We start from the raw sequence: 27,839 nt of genomic DNA on the forward strand, positions 1-27,839 counted from the left end.
AACCAATTATTTTAAAACACATCATTAAATAATTGCAAGAATATGATTTTGTTTGTAATTTCTTTTAAGGATTTAATATTGTGTCTTAAAATAACTGGCTCAATAAATAAATAATGTGGTAAACTAAATCAATTATTTTGAAAATCGAGGAAGAAAATATTTGAATGTTGCCTTCCAAATTTCCTACAATATTTCTAAAACTGGAATATAGGCAAAAGGCTCACATTAGCCCCTAAGGTCAAACCAAAAGAATTTATATGACCCTAAGGTGAAAGCGGGCTCACTTTAGTCCCAGAGGTTGTTCAAAATGGTTCATATTGAACCAGACGCTGACTCCGTCAGTTTTTTTCCTGTTATGGCACATATGAAAAAAGCTCAAAAACATCCTTAATATTTAAAATACTTATTATTTTTATATTTATAATTTTTTAACTACTTTCACCCTCTTTTACATTTAAATATCAATAATTAACTAATATTAAAATGTTTATTAAAATAACCGAAACTCTATTAAACACTTCGAAATCTAATTAAAAAATCAAAATTCAATTATACAAATCAAAATTCAATGAAATCAAACAAAATTCAATTAAACACTATAGTATGAAATCCAATTAAACGCCATAGTACAAAATCCTAAACTCTAATTAAAATTGACTGAAAAATTATAATTAACATAATTTAAATCAATTTTTTTTTAAATTAACTTAAAATAGAATTCAATTTATCTTGAAACTTAATTTTTATTCTAGAATAAAAAATAAAAAAAATTCCACTGCCGCCTACCGCCGTCTTCTTCCACATCCGCTCCGGCCGAACACCAACAAAGGAGCACCTCATCTCCTCCATCAATGGAGGAGACGACCAACTCGTCTCCCCCCGTAATGGAGGAGATCAGATATGCTGGTCTCCGCCATTAATGGGGGAGACGAGCTTCTGGTCTCCCCCATTAACAGGGGAGACGAGCTTCTGGTCTCCCCTGTTCATGGAGGAGACGAGCTCGTCTCCTCCATTAAAAGTGGAGACCAGCAACACATCTTCGTCTCCCCCATTAATGGGGAAGACCAGCAGATCTGGTCTCCCCTGTTAATGGGGGAGACCACAAGCTCGTCCCCCCCATTAACAGGGGAGACCAGATCTGCTGGTCTCCCCCATTAATGGAGGAGACCAGCACCTCGTCTCCTCCTAGGTGCTTCTTTATTAGTGTCCGAAAAAAAACGGCGGTAGCAGAACTATTTTTTTTATTATTATATTTGGAATAAAAATTAAGTTTTAAGTTCTAATTTAATTAAATTTTTAAATTAATTTTATATTATGATGTTTAATTGAATTTCGATTGGTTCATTGAATTTTGATTTGTTTAATTGAATTTCAATTTGTTTAATTAGGCTTTAAAGTGTTTAATGGAGTTTTGATTATTTTAATGAACATTTTAATTTTAAATATTAGTTAATTATTGATATTTAAATGTAAAAGAGGGTGAAAATGGTCAAAAAAAATTATAAATATAAAAATAGTAAGTATTTCAAATATTAAGGATGATTTTTGAGCTTTTTTCATATATGCCATAACAGAAAAAAAAACTGATGGAGTCAGCGTCCGGTTCAATATGAACCATTTTGGACAACCTCTAGGACTAAAGTGAGCCCGCTTCCACCTTAGGATCTTATAAATTTTTTTGGTTTGACCTTGAGGGCTAATGTGAGCCTTTTGCCTAGAATATATTATGCGTAACAGATAAACTACTTCACGCAATAGTTTTCTCACGCCATTTAAACAAGAAATCCATGTGATGATAAAAATGTTGATTTTTTTTATAATAAATTAAAAATCTTAATATTTCATAGTTTGTTATACAGATAATGCGGTAAATTAGATGCGTTCAATAATTAATCTACCGAAACATAGAAATTCAGGGTTCAGTTTGGGTAGCGGCCTTTGGCGTTTCATTTTTGGTACTGCAAATACTATCAGATAACGGACGGCCCTTGGTCTCAAATGGAAACAATGAGACGGAAATGGCGGATACAAAAGCTATAGCCGCAAAGAGAGCAACTGCTGCAGTTTGGTGACAACCTTGCACCAAAACTATGGCTACATAAGGAGATACCAGTCCGCCGATTCTTCCCATTGAGTTTGCCACTCCAAAACCTGTCGACCTCACTGAAGTTGGGTACACCTAAACCATGTATATAAATTATTATAAAGCTTATTTTAAGTACTTTTAAATTTAATTTTGCATTTTACTTCTTATTGTCTTTCCTTTATGAAATACTTAAACTTTAAACACAATTTACACGATAATCATAAATGAAAATAAATATAAATCGAAGAAAGAGTTTAGAATGTGCCAAGTTCTAGTATGGAGGAGTGTGTAAAAATCGAATCAAACATAACTAAATTGATTAGATCTGTTCGATTGAATTTGAAATATATAAATTTTGTTTTATTTGATCAAATAACAATTAAAAATTAGTTGAGTTTGAATCAAATGCACACTCTGGATATATGTGTATTGCAACTAGACCTAATCTGTTTGATTATCCATTTAAGCCTGGCCTGCTTGGTGTAGACACGAACACTAATTACCTCATGGCCTCTGATTCCGACCCTATCATGAGGTTTGGGCTTTTTATAAATAGTTAAAGTTTCATGTAGGTCCAAAAAAATCGAATATATACACGGTCGAATTTGGATAGTAAATACTATATTTGACTGATTTATACCGGATTTGGATTTGTACTTAAAAGATAAAATAGGAGTAGATGATCGATCGGTTTTTAAACTTGCAAGTCAGAGTTTTTTTTTTTTTTTTTTTATAATTAGGGAGGGAGGAGTGAGGTTCGAACACAAGACCTCTTATCAAGAGGTCTGTGACTATTATCATTGTGCTACAAGAGCACTGACAACTCAGAGTTAAATAATTCATTTTCAATCATTTTAATATGAAAAATAATATTATTTATTTTTAAACAAGTTTAAAAACTAATCCATCTTTTTTCTTTAATTGATCCAAATAGAGAATATTCTTTTTAATTGATATAAAAATATAAAGTATTGTTCGTAATTGAACAAAATGGTTTAGAATGAATTATTTGACTCGAACTCACAAATTAGAAATCTAATGTGGCCTTTTACTCGATAAAGTACGGTTGAATTTTGTCCAAACCCGGACCATGAAGAAGTATAATTTCAACATAGAGAAAACAGGTTTGCATTATCGCAAAACTGATAACAACTTGTAGAAGATGAAAGAATTACCTCAGGAGCATAAACAAAGACAATGGCGAAGGTGGCTGTAATGCATATTCGAGCTAGAAACAGAAGAACTGTCGTCAGAGTTGCAGACTGATGGACTACCAATGGTACAAGGAAGATGCCACACACGAAGAACACAACCGACATTGAAATTTTTCGACCGAATCTATCAACTGTCAGAGCTGCCAGGATTGTCCCCGGAATCTCTACAACAACAAAAAACAGTTCTTATCAAAAAAAAATCCAACTTTATAGTACTAACTAACAAATTAAACACTACTCCAAAATATTGCTACAAAATATATAGACTCTTTTTTTAGTAAAGTTTTAAAATAAAACCTCCATGATAACTCTATAGATTTGCAAAAAAAAAAATAAGAAAAAGAAAGTCAATGTGCACCATAAATTTATAGTAGATAGAGGTGAGCAAATTAATTAAATTATTTTATTTTTTAACCGAATAAATCGAATTATCAAATTATAAAAATGATTTAAATGAATTTATTAAAATCTTAAAAATATAAAATCTAATTGACCAAATTAGTTGGTTAATTCGATTAAACGGGCAGAAATATCAAACATAACAATATAATAAATAAAATTATAATATTTTATTAATGAAACTTAACAAAAATAGATAGGAAATCGGTTAATTTGGATTAATAGACCGTTTTCTCACCTCTAATAACATAGTACCAAATAGTATAAAATTTAAACTATTTTAACAAATTAGTCCAACATTTTAATGTAAGAGTAAAATAAATCCACTGTAATTGATAAACTTACCTGCAAAAGAAGTAACAAAAACATTCTTATAGTTAACATCAACATGCTTCTTCTCCGGCAGCATTTCAGTGGAAGGGCATCGACGACTCCGATTATTCAACTCGGTGGTCAACAACAAAAGACCATAATATATAAAAGCATTCCCAAAGAAAACAGCCCATAGTAAGAACGTTGATTTAGCTAATTTTGATGAAAAAAGTGTTAAAAATGTTCTGAATGGTCCCATGTTTGAATCCTTCCACATGAGATCATGTTCATCATTATACTCTGGTGGAAGGCTCTTCTCTTGCAGCTGTAGCTCGATTTCACGATCGGTGGCTAAAGCGCCGGGAGGCAATTCCGTTCGATTTAGTTTAGCTATTTTCTCTAAAATTTTGAGGGCTTCATTTTTTTTACCTTTGGAGCATAAATACCTTGGGGATTCGGGTGTCATGAAATAAAACACGAGGAGCAGAAAAGATGGCAAAGAAGCAATGCCAAGTAGCCATCTCCATGTCAATCTTGGCATAATAATCTGTAAAACAACAACTTATAAGTCACAAATTAAATTGATCGCCAATACCAAAATATTACTACTATTAACATAATTGATAACGAGCAGTTTAGTAACATTTTCAAAACTTTATAACAGTATAAAAAGATAATTATTAGGTAAAATAATTTTGTCTATCCATAATTGTAACAAAAGTTACAAAACTGATAGAAATAACTGTATGTTCTAAAAATAATTTAGACAGTTTGATACGTTAATTTTGTGAGTGCTGATAATTATTGATGGATACCGAATCCTATTCTACTTATAATGGAGCCGAGTCGCAGAAGATCTATTCTCAGACGGCACCAGACTCCCGCCCAAATGGCCGAATCCACCGGATCCGCCTTGACTGGAATACATCATTCGACATCATAAAAACCGAGTCCCTGAGGACTCGGACAAAGCACGTGGACTCCGGGATTCGGATAAGATCACCAAGATCTACGTATATTCGGAGTATCTGTCCTATTTGGATACAAATTCCAACTTAGGAAGATAGCCTCCAACTTAGGAAGACGAGACTATTTAGGAATATCTTCCTAAATAGGACTCCTGTCTGAATAAGGAAGGACACTCCTAATCAGGGTCAAACCCTACTAAATAGGAATCACTCTCCTATTCCATATCTACAAGGTATACATTCAACTACTATAAAAGGAGCTTGAGGTATGCCTAAACACACAACTTATAACAAATACAAATATTCTCTCTTAAGCCTAAACTGACTTAAGCATCGGAGAGTTAATCGGACAAACCGTCCGATTAGCCATCTACACTGTTTTGCAGGATTAATGCCGTCGAGATGCCAGAATCCATCAATTGGCGCCGTCTGTGGGAAAAGCTTGAAAACTTCAAACTAGAAGGAGCTTTTCTGAATCCAAAATAAATTTTTATTGAAGGAAGGCATCCGACGGGACTAATCCAAAAGAACGACAAATAGAAGTAACAGATCTATTAAATCTGAAGAATCAAGAAAAAATAAAAAAATTGTCATCAAGAATGATAAAAGAAGAAGCGAGCAAATAATAGCTATAAAAAAAATTAAGCAAGAAAAAGCGAGCAGATACAAAGTTGGGAAACAAAAGGAAGCTGCAAAATTTGGCCAACAAAAAAGCTGCGTAATACAAAATAAATTTCAAGGAAACTCGAGGAAAAATATCAATGAATTTACCATAAAATATGTCCAGTGGAATCACAAATAATGAAATCAAAGTTTACTTACTCAATGGACTACAAATCATGGAGGCTTGTCTCGACGTTATTCGCTGAATAATTCATTATGGAAATTGGAAAGTGGAAAGCTGTGGCTACTTTATTAGATGACGTGGGCAGGAGGATCAAAGTGTCTCTTGACTTCCAAAATTAAGACTCAGGTATGGAGATTTATAAAAATTTAATGATGCTAAATAATATCTATAGATTGTTAGAATTAAAGCTGTTGAGAAGATTGGATCCGATTGTGGAACGATCTCCGCCTTATATTTTTTGATCCATAGTAGTCAATTATGACCAAATTTTTAGAATAAATTAAACCGAATAAAATACAATTCAAAATTTTAAATATAATATGATTTGATTTTTGAGTATAAAAAAATGAACTTAGAGGTCGGAATAGACCCAAAAATTCAAAAAGAAATTATGGTTGTCTTAAAAGAAAAATCAAAATCAAAGAAATAAATTGAATGACGTGATCTCAAAAACGGACATAAATATCCTATGAGATAAATGTATTTGCGGGGAGATCGAAGGGCACATATCTGTCCAAAGAAAAAAAATAAAACGCTTAAAAAATTGCAAAAATTGCAAGTCAAAGAAAAACCAAGAAATCGCCCAAAAGACGAAAACGAAAATTGAAGAAATGGTCTAAGGATCGAAGGTTAAGATGTCCCAGAAGACAAAGGAAGAAATTGCCCTAAAAGGCAAAAATCAAAGAAACGATCCAAAAACCAAAAATTGAAGATCAAGAAATTAGAGGAAACGGCACCGGAAAAATAAAGAAGAAGGGCGTAATACCCCTAGAAACAACGAAGCAAACAAGGAAAACGGAAGGAATGAGGAAAACAATGACAATGCCAAAAGATCACAGAGATACCATCTGATACAGTGAAAACTAAAACGAAGTCATGAGCGGACCAAATTCAAGAAGAGAGAAACAAAGGGAAAATACTCCAAGAAAAGCAAAAGAAAAGAAAGAGCAAAAGTAAAAAGAGCCCCACGGAGTTAATCCAAAAAGAAAAATTAGAAAGACAAAGGTGAATCCTTTGAATTTACACATCGGAGCAAAACCACATATATAGCGGAAGAAGTTATGGAAGAAAATATAGTCAAGACACTAAAGAACATCAAAACTGAAGAACTCGACCTGGACGACGTGAAACTGAAGTGCTCACCCCTATCAACGCAACAAAAGGAAGAACGAAAACGGCCCAAGAGGCGAAAAACGAAGACATGATCTAAAAAACGGGCATAAATACCCTTTGAGATCGGTGTATTTATGGGGGAGCTTGAAGGAAGAGATACAAATTCCACGAAGAATACGATCAAGAAAAGAAATAAAAGACAAACAATTAGCGGAAGCAAATAACTCAGATCTAATAATTACAAAAACAAGAAAAAATCCAGAAAAAAGAAATGAAACGAGAGATGGTGGCAACAGAACTCTTACAAGGAGTAAAAGAATATAGAAAGCATAAAAAAAATCGGTGGCAAGAAAAGAAAAAATAAATATAAAATCCGAAAGAAGAGAAGAAACAAGAAATCAAATGAATTTTACTCAGAACAATAATGAAGATGGAGAAAGAAATCAACAAAGAGAACACCACTTGAGATCATGAAGAACCAAGCGATGTAAAAATGAAGGAAAAGACCTCGGGTAAAACGAATGAATAAACCAAAAAGGCTCTGCCAAAGAAGAATAAGCCAAGGCTTAACCAAGAAGAGACTCGCCTTAATAAGGCTCGGTCAAAAAGAATAAACAAAGAAAGCTCCGCCAAAGAAGAATAAGGCAAAGCTTAAACAAGAAGAGACTCGCCTTAATAGGGCTCGGTCAAAAAGAATAAACCAAGAAAAAAAAAAAGCTTGACAAAGATGAACCATCCAAAGAAGACTCATCCAAAGGAAAACCCCAAGAGGGATAAAGAAGATAGATTCGTCTGAACTTTGAAGAAAACCCCAAGAGGGAAAGAAGTATGAATAAGATAGAAGTCAAAAGGCCCATCACCAAGTATAGACTTTTTGTCATACCCAATGGTGTCAATCGCCCGTCGTCAAGTATAAATCTTTTGTCATACCCGACGGTGCCAATCGCCCATTGTTAAGTATAGACGTTTGTCATACCCAATGGTGCGAGCTATCTTTAATTCATACAATGCAGCAAAGAAGAAAGGAATCAGGAATAAATAAAGGCGAAACGCCAAAAAACCAGAGTATAGATTTACTCTAAAATAAAGGCGAAACGCCAAAAAACCAGAGTATAGATTTACTCTAAAAATAAAAGCAAAACGCCAAAAATAGAGTTTAGATTAACTCTAAAGGCAAAATACCAAAGATCAAAATCAACTCAAAGCAAAATAAAGCGAAAGGCGAATCAACTAAATAAAGCAAAATAAAGTGAAAGACGAAACGCCAAGAAATAGAGGAATGCGAAAGAAAGGCAAAACGTCAATCAAAAGGAATGCGAAAAATCTCAAAACAGAAGACCGAGTCTAAAATGATTCGGGTAAAATAAGGTCATGTGCCAAAATAAGGAGACTCGCTTAAATCAAAAGAAATAAGGCTACATGCCCAAATCAACGAAACACATGCAACTCGCCCAAAATCAGAGGAACAAATCTTAAAAAGGAAGGCAGTCCGCCCGAAAAGAATTAAAATCAAGGAAAATCGACGAAATAAATTGAAGACATGATCTAAAAAACGGGCATAAATACCCTTTGAGATCAGTGTACTTGTGGAAGAGGTCAAAGAACTCATATCTTTCCAAAAAAGAAAGTAAAACTCTCAAAATATGAACAAACGAATACCTAGAGATAAGACATCAAAATAAATCAACGAGATTCACCAAGAGTCTCGCCAAAAGAAGAAAACACGAGAATTAAAGATTGAAGATGAGGAAAAGCTACTTTCGAACAACCAAGAGTAAAAGATGAAAAATGAAACAAATACAACAGTTTAAAGACATAGGAAGATAGAATGAATGGACACATGTCCTACCTTCAAAAAATAACAAATAGATGAACGACACATGGCGAAAAAGGAGAAAAACTGGAATCTTGCTCGAAGAGCAAAAAGGAACGCCAGAATACAAAACGACTCGCCTCAAATAGAGTTGAGATACTCCAAGGCATAAAATATCATGACTTCAACTCACTTGTGGGGGGGGGGGGCTAATGATGGATACCGAATCCTATTCTACTTATAATGGAGCCGAGTCGCAGAAGATCTATTCTCAGACGACACCAGACTCCCGCCCAAATGGCCGAATCCACCGGATCCGCCTTGACTGGAATACATCATTCGACATCATAAAAACCGAGTCCCTGAGGACTCGGACAAAGCACGTGGACTCCGGGATTCAGATAAGATCACTAAGATCTACGTATATTCGGAGTATCTGTCCTATTTGGATACAAATTCCAACTTAGGAAGATAGCCTCCAACTTAGGAAGACGAGACTATTTAGGAATATCTTCCTAAATAGGACTCCTGTCTGAATAAGGAAGGACACTCCTAATCAAGGTCAAACCCTACTAAATAGGAATCACTCTCCTATTCCATATCTACAAGGTATACATTCAACTACTATAAAAGGAGCTTGAGGTATGCCTAAACACACAACTTATAACAAATACAAATATTCTCTCTTAAGCCTAAACTGACTTAAGCATCGGAGAGCTAATCGGACAAACCGTCTGATTAGCCATCTACACTGTTTTGCAGGATTAATGCCGTCGAGATGCCAGAATCCATCAATTATATTCAAAAAAAAAAGGATGAAGAGCCTAATTAATGTATAAAAAACAATTATATATTTTATATTATATTCAAGATAACTTAGTTCATAATGGAAGAATTTTTCATAAGATTTTCTATAGTAATGAAACTAATAATAACATACAGTTTTTAATAAAATTAAAAAGAATCTAACTATTTCCTTCTATTTTAGACTAATTTATATATAAAAATAAACTAAAAAACGAAATATATTATAAATATAAATATATATACCCATGCTAGAGCAGCTTGAAGTATTGCTCCGAAGGTCCAGAAAAACTGGAAAATAACCATCCAAGTGCCTCTTTTAGAAGCGGGTACAAACTCTAAAAACCAGGTTAAGAGCACCGGAGCACTTCCCAACCCAACTCCGACCACACAACGGCAAATAATCAACGTTATATAGTTGGGAGCAAAGGCGCTTAAAAGTCCACCTCCAGAATTAATTATGGCTATAACCAGAAATCCCCTCCTGAATTAGTGAAACAACTTGAGAATTAGTATTGAATTAAACGAATTCCAAAATAACGGAAATGTTTCAGCGACCTTAGAACAAATTCCAAAAGAACTTGACAATTATTGGCAAATGGTTCGGGTTGATTTTCGGTTCGATTTACGTTGAAAACTGGCTGAAACTACTCCAAACTGAATGGGACTGACCGACCAAAATTATTTTACAATATCAAATCAAACCGAGTTCAATTTATCGGTTCGATTTGCTTTTTCGGTTTCAGTCAATTTTTACATACTTCTGCTACAATACATAAACATTCAGGACTTTGTAAGTCCAAATTGATAGAAATAAAAAAATTATTGTTATGTGCAATTATTGTTAGAGAGAATAAAATTTAGATACAGTCAGTAAAAGAATTCCATTATCATTGAATGATTGTCAATTATAGTTAAGTTGACTCAATTAAATGAAGTAAGAATATATTGAAAAAAAGACTTATTGTCTTAAAAAAAATCCCTTATCATTGAATGATTGTCAATTATAGTAGTAGTATAAATTTGCAATTTTATCATAAAAAAATTTCGAATGTAAAATAATACGAAAGGTATATTTTATGCTTTTTCACTTTAATTTAACACAAATGACTAATTAAAAATTGAAAACTTATTTAAAAGAGAGGATTTATCAAGAAAATAGTAAGATATTTTTTAGCCCTTTGATTAAAATAAAATGGAGCATAAGAAAGGAGAAAAAGAATGAAAAGAAAAGGCACCTTCTTCCAAATTTATCAGAAACAAAGCCCCATAAATAAGCTCCGATCATCATACCAACAAAAACCATACTGGTAATAACGCTTTCTTCGCCGGAAGAAAGCCCCCATTGGCGCTGAACAGCGGGTCCGATAGCGGAGAGAAGCATAACTTCCATGGCATCACAAGTCCAACCCAAGCCCGCATAAAGAAGAACAAAAAACTGAAATTTTCCAAAACCAACAGCTGAAAGAGCTTCGTCAACTGTATAAACATGGCGTCCCTCCGCCATCTGATAAAACCTTAGAGACCAAGAAAGATTTGAGATAATTTGTAAGAAACTACTTCATAAGTCAAAGATATAAATTATGCATACATTAGATACATAATTAAAGTAGCAATAATATTAGTAACATTGATGTTGAGTTCTGATGATGACTGAAGCTTAATACTATAAAACTTCCATTTATGGCCACATGTTTTTTTCTATCAAGAGAGTGTTCTTTATTTTTTAAATTCCCTATAAACGTGATAAATTTCCACATAAATTTACTTATTTATGAATGTGGTTGGTGTGGAATAGGATCAGCAAACAGTCGGATCATAAAACCGAATATATTAAAATATGTATCTTTTTAATCAAGCCAAAAAAATTCAATCCAAATTGAATTAGCCGAATTAACCAAAATTTAAAAATACTCAGTTAAAAAGACTAAGTCACTTTATCTGTTAAACCGATAAAAATATTAATTGTTTAATCAATTTAGAAAACTGTTAACCATAATAGAATCAGATTTTTTATTGTCCAAAATGACTAATCAAAATAATCAAATTAATCAATATCTTTATCCAAACTTAACCAAATAGGCCAGTCAAACCGATTAATTCAGCTCATCTGACCAAATGATTATTGTAAATTGGAGACTCGAACTCGAGACTTCTACAAACTCCTATAAATTCTCATAATTTGACATATATTTTTTATAATTTATTATCATATTCATTCTAAAAATATTATTTAATCTTCGTACTTTTATACATATGACTTTCAAAATTTAAATTTAAATTTATGATTATTGAATAAGCATTATAATTGAAATAAAGTTACATTCCAATTTTAAACAAGGATATATTATCAAAATTAAATATTTTAGTCAGATTTCAATAAATTGGAAACATTTCAACAAAATTTGAATTTTTTTACTCATCAGTTTACTACAATAATTGATATCAAGAGTTGTCATATAATTAAAAATATTGATTAAGATAGAATTATTAAAAGATCAACTCGAGTGTTCGGTAATGTCAACAATTGTAGAAATATAATATCCAACGTAAGTGTGATGTAACCTTCCAATATAAATATATCAAATGGATACATCCTAAATTAATATATAAGCATAAAACTATAAAATTAAAATAATATTGATAATAACTAAATTATTTGGACCAAATAAAAATAGAAAAAGTACACCATTTACTATTTTTTTTATTTACTGTTAAATTTTAAAAATTACTCTCATAATTTATGATCAAATCAATATAATTTGCTTTATTAAAAAATTTACTTATAAAAATATTGCATTTGGAAAAAACATATGCAACACCAGAAAAATATTATGGGAGTCCAGTGAATTGTCAATGAAATTTGGCCGGAAAATTTCCGGCTAACGGTGGTCAACAAAAATCAACAGCGCGGTCAACATATGGTTAACACGTGCTATGTTCACTGTTAACTAGTTGATTTTTATGAGTGAATATTTTTTAAAAATATATTTTTAGGTGTATTTTCGTTATTTTTTTGGATTTCTCGGTCTATTGTCTTTCAATGTATTTTTGGTGTTTAATTTATTGTGTTATTTTTTTTTCGCTGTGTTTTTGAAATGTTTTTATATATATTTCACTGTTTTTTTTGTGTATATTTTTTTTGGTATTTTTATAAATATTCTTTTTCAGTATCTTAAAAAAACTTATTATTTTACCAAATTTTTTTAAAGAAATCCGAACAGTTTTAAAAAAATCCAAAAATATAAATTACATTATCCCATTTTAAGAATTATGTACTCCATAACTTCTTGTTTTATCAAAAGCATATAATATATTAAGGAAACAGACCAGCATTACGAACTAAACTGTCAGAGTACATTGTATACCAAAATTATAAAAAAATAAAAAATTAATTGGAAACTTTATATTAATCTATGAAGAGAAACGAAACAACGGAAGAAATTTAAATACAAATTGTACAGGTGTAGATAAACATGATGAATTTAAGTGTGAGAATTTTCTAACACCAGTTGTATCCTATTAAAATATGTCGGTCTTTTGTTTCGCTATCAATATACTTCAGACGATGATATGAACATTTTAATTTTTCGAAAACTTAAATTTGAAATTTGAAGAAACGCTAAAAAATTTGAACGATTCATATATCTATACTAAACAAACTGCATATGGAATTAAAACATGCGGAAAACACACAAATCTCTAAATAGATAGTGCAATTTATTTAAAAAAAATAAGAAAAATAATGAAACAAATAAGTTAAGAGATGATAATTTTCGATTAAAAATCAAAGATTACCGTCCCTGTGCTCAAAATCGAAGAAAACAAACTTTCTCTCTATAATTTCTTTTTCTCTCTGCTGCATATATTAGAGCAGTATCAAGCTCAAGAAATCAAAGAAGCAATTAGAAGTTAAATTAGTTAATTAGCAGTCAGTTGTAAGTTAGTTATGTTACTGTTTTGTTCAGTAACAAACTAACGGTTCTGTTAGTTACAACGGATAAGTTTATATCCGTTATTCATGTCAAATAGGTAAATGACACATGTCAGTCATTGAGTCTATAAATACTCTGTAAATTCCAGCTTTATTCTTTAATGAGAATTTCTCTATTTTCTTCTTCTTCAATCTTCTTCTCCAAATTCTAATATGGTATCAAAGCAAATATAATCTCAGCTTAAAGAAATTGTTATCAATCAAGCAGCAAAATTCGTCATATTTCATCATATTCAGATTCTTAAATCAGATTCTTATTTTTTATACATTTCTTTTCTTTCTGTTATTAATCAATTTCTGAAATTTCTATTCATTTCTTGATTCTCTGTAAACCCTAGTTTCTTGATATCATGGCTTTTATTCCTTCTGAATTTGATAATCCTTCAAGTCCTTTTTACTTACATCCCAGTGAAAATCCTTCATTGGTTCTGGTTTCTCCATTATTAAATGGGCAAAATTTTCATTCTTGGTCAAGATCAATGAGAATGTGCTTATTATCTAAGAACAAACTGAAGTTTGTTGATGGTTCAATACCGATTCCATCAAAGGATGATGCTATTTTTTTCAATTTGGGAAAGATGTAATACAATGGTTTTATCTTGGATTCAAAGATCTTTATCTCCATCAATAGCACAAAGTATTCTGTGGATTGACAGTGCTTTGGAAGTCTGGAAAGATTTGTTTGATAGGTTTTCTCAGGGTAATGCTCTTCGAATTTCTGATCTTCAAGAAGAAATTTATGTTTTTAAGCAAGGTACTCTTTCTGTTACTGATTTCTTTACTCAACTCAAGATATTGTGGGGTGAGTATTCTAATTTGAGGATGGTTCCTGTTTGTACCTGTAATCCACAATGTAATTGTGAAGCATTAAAGACTGTTAGAAATCAACATGAAGGAGACTATGTTATTAGGTTCTTGAAAGGTTTGAATGAAAATTATGCTACTGTTAGAACTCAGGTATTAATGATGGATCCTCTGCCAAAGATTAATAGGGTTTTTTCATTAGTAATACAACATGAAAGACAATTGGGAATTGGAGTTAGTGAAACTGTTTTACAGAATATTGAACCAGTAGTTTTTGCAGCTCAGGGTAATGTTTCTTATCAGGGAAGGAATTCTTTCAATAATAATAGATCTTTTATTAATAGACCTCCTATTAATAGTGCTAATAATGGTTTCAATAACAATAGTTTCAATAACAATGGTGCTAGAACACAAGGACAGAGAAGGTTCTTTACTAATAACAATGATAAACCAGTTTGTAGTCATTGTGGTTTTTCTGGACACACAGTGGATATATGTTTCAAGAAACATGGGTATCCTCCTGGTTATAAACCAAGAGTTAGGACACAGAGTTTTGTTAATCAAGTTGGAGATTCTATAATTGGGAATGAGCAAGAGTTGTACTATAATGATCAAGGTTGTGATAACAATGGTTATTATGAAGAAATTATGTCTGAGAATGAAAGGATTGGGAGAAGTTTTAACAACAATCAAGTTTTATCTGAGTCAAAGGAGAATGTACCTGTATTTACTCAACAGCAATATCAGCAACTTATGAGTATGCTACAACAGAATGCTTCTGCTATGCAAACTTCTGCTATGGTTAATACACCAAAAGTGAATACAGTTTCTGCAAATTTCTCTTCTGCAACAGAAGAGTCTGGTATGCATTTCTTAGCTTCTTCTTTTGTTACACAAACATCATATGCATCATGGATAATTGATTCTGGAGCCACTGATCATATTGTTTGTGATTTGCAGTTTTTGACATTTTCTAAACCTGTTGAAAATATGTTTGTGACTTTGCCAAATTCACAGAAAATTAAAGTTACACACATAGGCACAGTAGAATTTAGTAAAGATTTTACTTTGCATAATGTATTATATGTTCCTAATTTTTATTTTAATCTGATCTCAACAAGTAAACTAACCACAGATTATGATTATTGTATAATTCTTCATAAAAATTTGTGTATTATACAGGATCCTATTGCTTGGAAGATGATTGGATTAGCTAAGAAAATTCAAGGCCTTTATCATCTTGATAAATCCAGTTTTTCAAATGAGATTGATATGTCTAAATGTTTTGTGAATTCTGTTCAAAGTGATTTTTTGTGGCACAATAGATTTGGTCATTTAGCAAATGTAAGGTTGAAGTCTTTACAATTAATAGATTCTTCTATTAGTATTCCTGTTAATGAACATTGTAACATTTGTCATTTAGCAAAGCAAAAGAAAAGTTCTTTTCCATTAAGTATTTCTATTTCTGAATCTTGTTTTGATCTTGTGCATGCTGATATTTGGGGACCTGCTAGGACAGTTTCTATATATGGTCATAGGTATTTTCTGACTTTAGTTGATGATAAAAGTAGGTATACTTGGCTTTTTCTTTTAAAAGCAAAGTCAGAAGTTAGAGTTTTAATACAAAATTTCTGTACTTATGTTGAAACACAATTTAATACTAAGATTAAGTGTTTTAGATCAGATAATGGTCAGGAATTTAACATGTCTGCATTTTATGATTCCAAAGGTATAGTGCATCAAACTTCCTGCATATATACACCAGAACAAAATTCTGTAGTGGAAAGAAAACACCAACATATTTTGAATGTTGCACGTGCATTAAAGTTTCAATCATCAATTCCACTTTGTTTTTGGTCTGATTGTGTTTCTCATGCTACTTATCTAATTAACAGAATTCCATCACCTGTTATTGATAATAAAACACCATATGAAATATTACATAAGAAACAGCCTTTGTTTAATGATTTAAAAGTTTTTGGATGTATGGCATATGCATCAACTTTGAGTCATAATAGACATAAGTTTTCTCCAAGAGCCACACAGTGTATTTTCTTGGGATATTCTGCTACTGTAAAAGGTTATAGATTATATGATATAAAATCAAAAGTTGTGTTCATATCTAGAAATGTTAGATTTTATGAGCATTTATTTCCATACAAAGATTTGAATAATGTTAATTCTGAGAAAAATGTGGATAATTCATTAGGGGTTTTACCTGCATACATTGATGTTCCTAGCACAGATTTTTATATTCCTCAACATAGCTTAGTAGATGATCAGCATTTAGATACAGATAGTCATATTGTTGATCAAGCTAGAGAAGAAACACAAAGTGTTATTCATAGGCAGTTACCTTCTGTTTCACTTAGGAGATCATCAAGAACAATAGTTGAACCTTTACATTTAAAGGATTTTGTTTGTGATATTCCCAAGATACATGTTGTTTCAGGTTGTGAAAAGAAAACTACTCCTCATGTTCTTTCAAAAGTACTTACTTATGATAGGTTAAATTCTGCACATAAAGTATTTGCAGTAAATGTAAATACAATTTTAGAACCTAAAACTTATAAAGAAGCTATTCAACAAACATGTTGGCAGGAAGCTATTAAAAAGGAGTTACAGGCTTTAGAAGTTAATAAGACTTGGTATCTTACTGATTTACCTAAAGGAAAAACACCAATAGGATGTAAATGGGTATTTAAGGTTAAATATAATAGTAATGGTACAGTTGAGAGGTATAAGGCTAGGTTAGTAGCTAAGGGATATACACAACAAAATGGTATTGACTATACAGATACATTTTCCCCAGTGGCAAAAATGACAACAATAAGGGTGTTATTAGCAACTGCTGCAGCAAAGAATTGGACATTACAACAGCTAGATATCAACAATGCATTTTTGCATGGAGATCTAACTGAAGAAGTCTATATGCAAGTACCATCAGGTTTGTCTTGTTCCAATTCAAATCAAGTTTGTAAACTTACTAAGTCACTTTATGGTTTGAAACAGGCAAGTAGGCAGTGGAATGTCAAGTTAACAGATGCATTGCTTTCTCAAGGTTACATACAAGCAGTTTCTGATTCTTCATTATTCACAAAGAAAAATGGTGGTTCATTTACTGCATTGCTAGTATATGTTGATGATGTCATACTGACAGGCAATGATTCAGAGGAAATTCAGAAAATCAAAGATTACTTGGATAAGGTTTTTAAGATTAAAGACCTTGGTTCATTGAAGTTTTTCTTGGGGCTTGAGGTAGCAAGGTCAAAAGCAGGGATAAACTTAAGTCAAAGAAAGTATGTTACTGATCTTCTTAAAGAAACAGGGTACATTGGATGTAAACCTAACAGTACACCAATGACAGTACATACAAGGTTGATAAAAGAAGATCAGTCTCCACCTCATACAGATATAACTGAATACAGGAGGTTAGTAGGCAAACTGATTTACCTCTGTAGTACAAGACCAGACATTTCTTTTCCTGTTCAACAACTTTCTCAATTCCTGGATTGTCCAACAAAGACACATTATGCTGCCATTTCAAGGATTCTAAGATATCTTAAGAAAGCTCCAGGACAAGGGTTGTTCTTTCCAGCAAATAATAATCTGCAATTAAAAGCCTTTACTGATTCTGACTGGGCTACATGCACAGAAACCAGAAGGTCTATATCTGGTTTTTGTATTTTCCTTGGAGAAGCTCTTATCTCATGGAAGACAAAGAAGCAAGTAACAGTTTCTAAGTCAAGCTCAGAAGCAGAATATAGAGCTTTAGCAAATACAACCTGTGAGATACAATGGATCACATTTCTGCTAAAAGACTTACAGATTGATATATCTCCTGCTAAAGTCTATTGTGACAACCAGTCTGCATGTCATATTGCACACAATCCTTGCTTTCATGAACGTACCAAACATATAGATATAGATTGTCACATAGTGAGGGAAAAAATTCAATCTGGATTGCTTCATTTATTTCCCATTTCTGGAAGACATCAACTGGCAGATTTCTTCACTAAAGCTCTACCTCCATCTACTTTCTTAGAGATTCTTTCCAAGCTGAATGTACATGACATATACAATCCAGCTTGAGGGGGGGTATTAGAGCAGTATCAAGCTCAAGAAATCAAAGAAGCAATTAGAAGTTAAATTAGTTAATTAGCAGTCAGTTGTAAGTTAGTTATGTTACTGTTTTGTTCAGTAACAAACTAACGGTTCTGTTAGTTACAACGGATAAGTTTATATCCGTTATTCATGTCAAATAGGTAAATGACACATGTCAGTCATTGAGTCTATAAATACTCCGTAAATTCCAGCTTTATTCTTTAATGAGAATTTCTCTATTTTCTTCTTCTTCAATCTTCTTCTCCAAATTCTAATAGCATAGCTGCCCTGCCCATAAGGATTTTTCTTTCAAATAAATCAATCATGGATATGCGATATCATCATGGTATTGTCGGCCAATGTAGGTGGTCTTCAATAACTTAACATTATATTTTTTACCTCCCAATTTAATTATCATCATGTAAATGATATTTTTGTCTTCATATACATATGATTTATATTTAAATTTTGGCTGAACCCGATACTAGAACTTAGAACCATTTACCATCACTTTTTATTTTAAATACTTAATAGGTAAATAGCTTAATTATTTTAAAAAAACCCACCTTAAACTTTTTTTTATTTATACCCGACTTTGAAAAACAGTCATTTGTACCGATTTTGTGTTTTTATGTTTCATTACTACCCAAAAATACTAAAATTGTCTCTTTTCACTTGAAAAAAAATTTAAGATAATCCTTTAATTTATATTTAAATACTAATTAGACGTATGATATAATTTTTTATTTAATTATTTTTAATTTTTCCTTTAATTCATTAAATTGTCAATTATATTCTTGTATTGGGTAGAGATGAAACCTAAAAACCCAAAATTAGATATAAATGACTTTTTTATAAAGTTAGAGTATAAACGAAAAAAAAAATTAAGGTGAATTTTTTTTAAATAATTAGGTCATAGGCAATTATATAGAACTATTAATCTTGTCAATTTTACCTTTTAACAGAACTGTCGAATATATATACCATTAGCAGCATTCTATCAAAATATGTGATGAACTTTTCAAAAATTTCCCTTCTTTTATAATAAAAGATTGTATATATTATTCATAAAAAAATGCATATATTGAGTTGTAGTTACGTGTGCATTATTTATGATTATTTATTTTTAACTTATTAAATGATTATTTTAATAAAAATTTATTTTATTTTTATACCAAAGTTTGGAGTGCTTTGACTTTATTGATATTGACATATCTCTTTTTCATCCCGTTAAAAAATACATAATTCTTTTTTTATATGTCCTTTCACAAAAAAATCCAAATCATATTTTCTGAGTTATTTTATATAGAGTTTTCTATGTTGGACTGTTCAAAAATATAAAAATTTAGAGTTTTTCGATATAAAATAATAAATACTAGCTCATTATTGATTCTCAGTTCTTTGCAGAAAGATCATTATTTCAAACAATTTTTTGATTTTTGCCCGTCAAATTATCTTGCTTAATATTAGAATTAGTTTTGTAGGGTTAGATCATTGCTGCTTCTAAGGGTCTCCTTCCTAGCTGATAGTATTGGAAGTAGAGACTAACATAATCTTTGATATTCTTGTACAATCTGGGCCTCCTTTCATCAATCAGTGCATCAGCAGGTTTTATTTCTTGATCAGATCCTGGAATGAAGAACATTGCCATTGTTATCCTCTCCCGTTCTGAGTTTGTCACCACCCTATGTACCGGGCTCTTGAATATTCCGTTGCTCATTATCTACACACCAACAATGTAATTCGCAGGTTAACCGTTTTTCGGTTTAATCTATTTTAGAATTTATTTCATTTATAAATAAATTCATTTGGTATTAATGACTAATTTTATAAAATTTAAAAGTAAATCAAATATATAAATAATATACTTGTATCTTTTTTGTTTCAAAATCAAATGATGTGATCTCTTAACTTTAATATTGTAAAATATTAAAGTGTTATATTTGAGTTTTGTGATTTTGCCGTTAAAGATGAAGGAAAATTCAGTAATATGGTCCACAATTTTGTCCCTTTATTTTTCCTTTTCATACTTTAGTTCCTTTCTTTAAAATTTTCAACAATTTAGTCCCTTACTTTTATTTGACTCGGAAAATTAATAGTGTTCTATTCACATAACACACTAATCATTAACGGGGTTCAAACTTAATGATTGCATTGTTTAATCCTGAAACAAGAGGGACGCAAATGTAAATTATGATAAATATTAGAAGTGTTGAGTAATTTGTCCTTATATTCATTTAAGAATAAATTCTGCAAATTTATATGAAATTCCTTTGAACTAAATGCACCATAAGACTCAGTGATTTACCTCAACTTGATCTCCGACATTTACAAAAAGTGCATGTGGAATGATAGGAACTCTGAACCATTGATCATCTTTCAGGAATTGAAGACCTTCCACTTGTTTGTCTTGCAATAAAATGGTGATTGCTGATGCATCTGCATGCGGTTTTACTCCAAGAATTTGATTAGGCTTCGGACACGGAGGGTAATAGTTAAATCTTGCAGTCACTAATGCATCTTCTCCATATTGCTCCAAAAAACAATTCTCCTCCAAGCCTAAGGACATTGCCATTGCTTTTAGCAGAATTTCAGTTATCTGCTGTGACTTCATGAAAAATTCATCTAGGGTCTCCCTGCATCAGAATAAGGTGTCAAGTTGATGCAGAGCAACTAGAGATGTTTAACGCATCGGGTATTTACCCAACCCGGTCCGCTCGGATGGAGCTTGGCAACCTGATTTTTTTTCATTAAATCCTTTCCCCGCTGAGTGTGTATAAGTTTGTTTTCTTATGGGCGGGATTGAACTTATATCTTTAATTAATATTCTGTGTAATTCCAAAAAATCCGGCCCAAACGCTCATAAATTCAGTTCATGACTGAACTTCGCTATTAAATGTTATACCCGAATCAAATCCAAGCTGAACATAGACTATATGTAAAAGAGTCAAGTCCAGTTGAATTGAACCTTACCCAATGTCCAAGTCTAGCTCAATGATCAGATATAGAGCAATAAACTTTAAAAAGGCCTTCCTCGAAAGAAAAAAAAAACCTTTAAAAGGCCATAATGTTTTTGTATTGGAGTTACAGAGAGCCTGTAATATATCAACTTGAACATAGTGAAACCATTATTCCTTGAATATAGTGATTTATTACATTTAAATTAAAGCATAGTAGAGTTGAGCATGATTGAATTACCTAAAATCTTGAGGATTTTCAGGCCAGAATTTGAGTTGTCGCTCGGGACTTAGTGTAAGATACAACCGATCAGTCCAATCAAGTGTTTGTTTCTCCGAAATGATCATATCATTTCCATACCCTTCAATGCTGTCAACTTCTCTTGAGTATTTCTGCTTCTCTTCTTTTGGTAATGCAAAAAAGTTATTGGCGACTTCACGCATCCTGTCCAAGAATGAACTCGCCATTCCATGATTTATTACCTGGACATGAAAACTAGCCTGGGTAATTAGCAAACTCTGATTTTGATTATTTATTTTATTGATGATTGGTTTAACATTTAGAAACTTCTAGAGATAAGGTAGAGTCAATATCTAAGTTAAAACAAAAATATCTCCGACTCCTATGTTTGGGCGTTTCATTTCCGAAAATACTTATAAAACTCATAACTTTACACTAATAAACTATCCTGTAATCAACTTTATTTTGTTGTTTCCTCTTGCAGGGTTTCCATTTCATAATTTCCGTGAAACATAGGTCAATATTTAAACTCTCATCTAACATCATTTTGGGCAGAGCAGAGCCAAAATATGCTAAACCAAAAAACACCAAATTTTGGTGTAAACTATCTCAAATAATCAATTCACCTAAAAGTTTAACTTGTTGGTGATACTCTGACAATAATATTATCTCCAACACACCCGGCACGCTGAATAAGTACATACCTATTATATTTTGAGCATTTTTAATTAATCAACGGGGGTTGAAAAGGATGAAACTCTAGACTTTCCGATCATAGAGTCCGATATCATGTCAAATAATCAACCCAACCAATAACTCAAGTCATTAGGTTAGGCTATAGCAATAACAAACTCCTATAATATGTTTGGGAGATCTAACATTCCAAGAATTTCAACCAACTAAATTTTACTGGGTATCCCTAATATCTTGAGTTCAACCTAACCATAATCTTGAAAGACTGCTATCAAAGATGATGGAGCTAAAATTGTAAGAATGTAGAGAATAAACAGTAAATAAGAAGTGAGCAAGATCAAAATCTGAAAATTTAACAAAAGAAGTGATTGATAAGAAGAGAGAAATGTAGACCTGAAAGCAACCCCAAGAAGTGAGAGCTGATTGAAGTTTATGAAGCTGGTGTTTGCTGGTTGATGGAGATGTAAGAAGAGCAACATCAACAATTGGGATTTCAATCAGTGGAACACAATCATTTAAACTTCCAGCATCACTACCTTTATGGTAGAATCTTGCCGGGGGTTCTTTACCACTTAAACACAATTCTTGAACTGAATCTGGCGTTGATTCTTTCTTCAAACCCATGTAAAATTAAGAAACTACATACAAAAGGGTTTCCACTTTCCACAAAGTTGCCCTTATAATCAAGACTCATCGGTCATCAGATTTAATAAATTAATGGATACATTGATTTTGACTTCTTTTTTTTTATAAATCTTTTCACGGCGGTGAAACGGTCAAGGTAAGAGGCTAGTTAAATAAATTATTTTTTATATACACTATTAAACACAATTTCAGCCAATCATCTCTTATTGTACTTTTTAAATTACTCTTCATCGGTCTTTTTTCATATATGAATTTGTTCAAATGTCAAGTCAAATAATTGAAAATAGATAACTTATTAAATTTAATTGCAAAGATAAATCTTATTGTTATATCTCTAAAGTAATTCATTGAAAAAAATTTGTTGAAGACTAAATTGTAAAATAAAATTAAATAAACATAAACTTTTAAAATTTAATAGTAGTTAATAGATAAAAATATAAAAAATGTATAATTTTCTACCCAAAATTTAAATGATATATAAATAGATATAAATATTAAAAACACTTAATATTACACATGTATTTTAATATTTAACTTTAATTTAATTACTTAAAACTGTCATTTGTACTCGACGGATTTCTTTTTACTTGAAAGTATAATTTACATTATAATTATACAATGCTTATTCATATTTTACATATAATCTATAGTTTTCGTATAAGGCGTGCAATAATTTAGGGTTAAACAATTTTTTATTGCTATTTTAATTTTAAAAATGTATTACATTATGTAATGCATAAATCTATTAGACTATAAATTTTATTATTTATAAGCCAAATGTTATAAAAGAACTTACAAATAACTAATTGTTATTAATAATTTCTGAGTTTATTATATTAATTTAATGGGTTTTTAATATGTATATATAAATAATTTTATTTTTCTTTAAAAAGGTGGGGTCCATGGACCCCACCCTTGTGCACTTGCATCCGCCCGTAATCAATTACACACAGATTTTATAGTTATGAAATTTATTAATATATTATATTTGAAAAAAAATTCTAAAATACTCTTTTCGAAATATAATTATCTCGTCATTTTTTTTAATTTGTTTACATATCATGTTTTTTTTTTGCTGGAGATATCTATTTTAGAATTTTAATTTTATTTTAATTTAATTTTTCTACATTTTATTTCTTTTTTTAATAGATTTTTTTATTTTTTTTATCTTTTCTGGTGGTGTTTTTTATGGTGTTTTTCCTGTGATGTTTATATAGTTTTTTATGGTGTATTTATATGGTTTTTTTACAATGTAACAACACCATAAAATATCATAAAAACATAAATCAATTCGTTGTATGAAATATGTAGCAAAAATATCATAAGAACACCGCAGATACACCAGAAAAACACCGTAGATACACCAGAAAAACAACAGAAATACATTGAAACATAGATACACCATAAATTAATTCATTGTTTACAGAATCAATAACATCAAAATAAAGAAACAAATCTATGAACAAAAGAAAGACAAATAATTATATGAACAAAAAATCACAGTTCTACAATAGTCTATTTATAAAAAATCTAAATTATCAAAAGAAACTAATTTTTTTAAAAAAAAAAATCTAAAAACGACGTTGGGGAATCAATGCCACGAAAAAAATCAGCGGAAGAAATGCCACGAAAAAATCAGCAGAAAAAACGCGACGACAACGAAACCAGTGAAAAAAATACGGTAACGATGAAGGAATCAGAAGTGTCAAATAAAATCATCACCTTTCATTTTTTTGCAATTCTATCACGAATATGAAATTTTGGTGTATCTTTGTTGACTCGACAACGAAATCAACAAGAAAAGAGTAAGAGAAATGTATTTTTTGTGTTAATTAGGGCATTAGTCAGATTAGGACATTTATTTGGGAGAGAAAAGACAACGGATTTTCTCATCAGTAATAGATTTGCCAAAAAATGAAAGGTGTTGATTTTATTTGACATTTTTTAAAACACATAATTAAAATAAAATAACGTGTAAATGTGGTGATTTTATATAGAATAAACCTTTATTTTTATGTGACTCCTCGACTATGGGTAGAAATAATATAAATTCAATTCATGATTGTAATTAATTTTACAATTCATAAGATACCAACTTCAAATGTCAAAGAAAGAATTCAAATGTGAATTTGAGGCCAATTTATTAAAAAAAGAAAAGAAGAGTATTAACAATAAAAGCAAGTGAAAGTCAGATCTTGACAGAATCAAGAGCAATCTTTCCACTTTGGAAGCATTGAAAGTTGATAGCACCATAATTTGTGAGCTTCCGATATTGTTGAGGTCTTTTCTCATCAACCAAATCTTGAATTGGTTCAATCTCCACTTCTGAATTAGGCAAGTGGAATACTGCAATAGATATTCTATTCTTTTCTGAACTTGTTGATACCCTGTGAATTGGGCTTTTCAAAATTCCATTGCTCATTATCTGCATTACATGAAGAGAAAATTAGAAAAAAATACTCTCTTTGTTATTTTTGGTGCCCAACCAAACTGGATAATTTACAAATTTTAAAAGTTTTGGATATGTGTATAAAAAATCGAAAAGATTTGGCTTCTCCTAGAAAAAATAATGTACCTGCATTTGATCTCCTAGATTGACAAGAAGAGCATGAGGAATAATTGGAACTTTATACCATTGGTCATCTTTAAAAATTTGAAGACCTTCTACTTGTTTGTCTTGTAAGAGAATAGTTATGGCGGATCCATCTGAATGAGCTTTCACACCAAGAACTGACTCTGGTTTTGGACATTTAGGATAGTAATTAAACCTTGCTGCCATTTGCTCTTGTTTTTCATATTGTTTCAAGAAACAGTTCTCTTCTAAATTCAATGATCTTGCCATAGCCTTAAGTAGAAGCTCTGCCATTTCTTTCATTTTTTCTGAATATTCGCTCAATATTTCCCTGCAGGATTTTTGGCAATCATACTTAAATCAGTACAAATATTGTTCAAAGTAATTAAGATTTACTATTAACATTTAATCCGTCCATCTCAACTAGTATAAAAGTAGTTTCCACTTACTTTTCTAACAAATTTTTATGGGTACAATCTCAAAGATGGACTTAACTCGGGCGATACTTTATTCGTTTCCTGAGATATAAATATAAAATAGGGTATGCATTTAGTTCAAGTTGAACCGAACTAAATATTCATTTTTTAAAAGTAAATCAAAACAATTATCTGGGATTTTTAAGTATTTCAAGCTCATCGGAAGTAACCATTTTAATATTTTTAGTTCGATTTACGCTAACTGATATTTTATGAAAAAACTGTCATTGTTGTCCTTGTACTTGTACATCAGAGAATTTTTATGAAAGCCTTTCATTTGCTTCTCTTCGATGGAAGTTTGATTTTCCCAGAATGTATCCTAATCACTTAACTCATACTTGACTATTTTAATTAATAGAGGATATAATATTTATAGGTCAATTAAGGACAATACTCCTTTTTTTAGGTCAATTAACTCCCAAATTTGATTACCGAGGTCCCTAAACTCGTTCACTTGTACAATATTAAAGTATCGTCCTTAATTGATTCAAATGATTATATATTAGTTAATTTATTCCAAACACAAATTTAGGGACCGGAATGATTCTTTACTCAATTCTTTTAAATCTCTCAACCAAACTAAATTGGGAACTTATTTTTTTTTTAAAAGTAGATCAAATTAATTATTTTAATTTGGTTTGATTATTTTATTTGATTCAGTTTTTGCACACTTCCTAACCGCAAGATTATGAGTTTGAACTCCTATCTATCAGTATACAATGACCAAAAAAAAAAAGGAAAAGAAAAGTTTACAATTAAGTACCTGAATTGAGTTGGATTGGTTGGCCAAAGTTGAAGTTTTCTAGAATGATGTGGGATTAAATTAAGGAAGAGACGATCGGACCAATCATAAACTTGATTATCAGAAAGAACAGGGTCATTTCCATATCCTTCAATATCATTCACTGCCCGACCATACTTCTGTTTCTCCATTGTCGCAAGTCCGAAGAACTGTTTACTGACTTCTCGTATTTTGTCAAGGAATATGCACGAAATCCCATGACCTGTGGCCTGCAATTTAATCAATAGTCAACAAATAATTGTGCCAAAAAAACAAATAATTGACGACAAATCTAATTTCTTGGAAATCCAAATTGTCGCTTTATTTCATTTTCGTGACCATATTTTAATTTGTTTCACTTGAGTTTTTGACTTTCAATTTTATTTCAACAGAGGTTTTCCGGTAAAAATGCTCATATGGATCAGTTTTGGATACGATCCGTAGTTGGTGCATGCAATAGTTTGGATACCTGCAAGACCAATTATCCAAGAAATCTAACAAAATGAATGTATAGAATAGAAACCTGAAAGCAACCCCAAGAACTTAGAGCTTCTTTAAGGTTTTGAAGCTCTTGTATTTGTTCAGAATATGGTGAAGATGATGAAGATAGTAGACTTAGATCAATGATAGGAATTGAAGTTAATGGAGGATTAGGATTTGGAATTTGTTTGATAATAAATCTTGGAGGGGGTTCATCCCCGTCAATTGACATTTCTTGAACATACTTAGACATTATGATTGGTTGGATCATTCCACAGTGCCCATAATACAACTGATATAGTTTTATAAGACAGAGAAAAAAAAAGGATTTCGTGCATAAATTTGGTTGACATGACCAATGAAATTTAATTTTATCTATTTAAATTAACTAAAGTAATTTTATGTTTTGATTAAATAAAAAATCAATTTATTTCTGCTTTGTAAATTTGTGGAAGACAAACATCGGAGAATATTAGGTGCGGAGTGATATAGGTTTTGCTTTGGGTTCAATAGGACTATTTTAAGTTAGAAGTCCA

The 27,839-nt window shown here is 31.2% G+C and overlaps 3 protein-coding genes across 3 annotated transcripts; all 3 read right to left on the bottom strand.

Moving 5' to 3' along the window:
* Positions 1–1,790: 1,790 nt before the first annotated feature.
* LOC126665737 (organic cation/carnitine transporter 7-like) lies at positions 1,791–11,201 on the bottom strand. The gene is made up of 5 exons (XM_050358630.2): positions 10,795–11,201; positions 9,803–10,040; positions 4,045–4,558; positions 3,262–3,464; positions 1,791–2,179 (listed from the first exon to the last, which is right to left on the bottom strand). Exons 1-5 carry the CDS (start codon positions 11,061–11,063, stop codon positions 1,913–1,915), a joined length of 1,491 nt encoding a protein of 496 aa, XP_050214587.1. The 5' UTR covers positions 11,064–11,201; the 3' UTR covers positions 1,791–1,912.
* Positions 11,202–19,819: 8,618 nt separating this feature from the next.
* Positions 19,820–23,066, bottom strand: LOC130014486 (protein SRG1-like). The gene is made up of 4 exons (XM_050358654.2): positions 22,743–23,066; positions 21,657–21,898; positions 20,767–21,094; positions 19,820–20,181 (listed from the first exon to the last, which is right to left on the bottom strand). Exons 1-4 carry the CDS (start codon positions 22,971–22,973, stop codon positions 19,945–19,947), a joined length of 1,038 nt encoding a protein of 345 aa, XP_050214611.1. The 5' UTR covers positions 22,974–23,066; the 3' UTR covers positions 19,820–19,944.
* Positions 23,067–25,023: 1,957 nt separating this feature from the next.
* Positions 25,024–27,632, bottom strand: LOC126665758 (jasmonate-induced oxygenase 2-like). Its single transcript, XM_050358653.1, has 4 exons — positions 27,347–27,632; positions 26,806–27,053; positions 25,570–25,897; positions 25,024–25,419 (listed from the first exon to the last, which is right to left on the bottom strand). The coding sequence occupies exons 1-4, from the start codon at positions 27,572–27,574 to the stop codon at positions 25,183–25,185; spliced, it is 1,041 nt and encodes a 346-aa protein (XP_050214610.1). The 5' UTR covers positions 27,575–27,632; the 3' UTR covers positions 25,024–25,182.
* Between the last annotated feature and the right edge of the window lie 207 nt (positions 27,633–27,839).

This window comes from Mercurialis annua, linkage group LG1-X (genome assembly GCF_937616625.2).
Source record: "Mercurialis annua linkage group LG1-X, ddMerAnnu1.2, whole genome shotgun sequence".
Lineage (NCBI taxonomy): Eukaryota > Viridiplantae > Streptophyta > Magnoliopsida > Malpighiales > Euphorbiaceae > Mercurialis > Mercurialis annua.

What these genes read in the sequence shown, in the direction of transcription:
- LOC126665737 (XM_050358630.2), bottom strand. Translation starts at nt 11,063, where the DNA reads ATGGCGGAGGGACGCCATGTTTATACAGTTGACGAAGCTCTTTCAGCT. An exon ending in TTTTGTTACTTCTTTTGCAG is followed by an intron (nt 3,465 to 4,044) that starts GTAAGTTTATCA and finishes TTGTTGTTGTAG; the next exon opens with AGATTCCGGGGACAATCCTG. An exon ending in TCTTTGTTTATGCTCCTGAG is followed by an intron (nt 2,180 to 3,261) that starts GTAATTCTTTCA and finishes TACATGGTTTAG; the next exon opens with GTGTACCCAACTTCAGTGAG.
- LOC130014486 (XM_050358654.2), bottom strand. Translation starts at nt 22,973, where the DNA reads ATGGGTTTGAAGAAAGAATCAACGCCAGATTCAGTTCAAGAATTGTGT. An exon ending in GAAAATCCTCAAGATTTTAG is followed by an intron (nt 21,095 to 21,656) that starts GTAATTCAATCA and finishes ATTCTGATGCAG; the next exon opens with GGAGACCCTAGATGAATTTT. An exon ending in ATGTCGGAGATCAAGTTGAG is followed by an intron (nt 20,182 to 20,766) that starts GTAAATCACTGA and finishes GTTGGTGTGTAG; the next exon opens with ATAATGAGCAACGGAATATT.
- LOC126665758 (XM_050358653.1), bottom strand. Translation starts at nt 27,574, where the DNA reads ATGATCCAACCAATCATAATGTCTAAGTATGTTCAAGAAATGTCAATT. An exon ending in GTTCTTGGGGTTGCTTTCAG is followed by an intron (nt 27,054 to 27,346) that starts GTTTCTATTCTA and finishes ATTAAATTGCAG; the next exon opens with GCCACAGGTCATGGGATTTC. An exon ending in ATCTAGGAGATCAAATGCAG is followed by an intron (nt 25,420 to 25,569) that starts GTACATTATTTT and finishes CATGTAATGCAG; the next exon opens with ATAATGAGCAATGGAATTTT.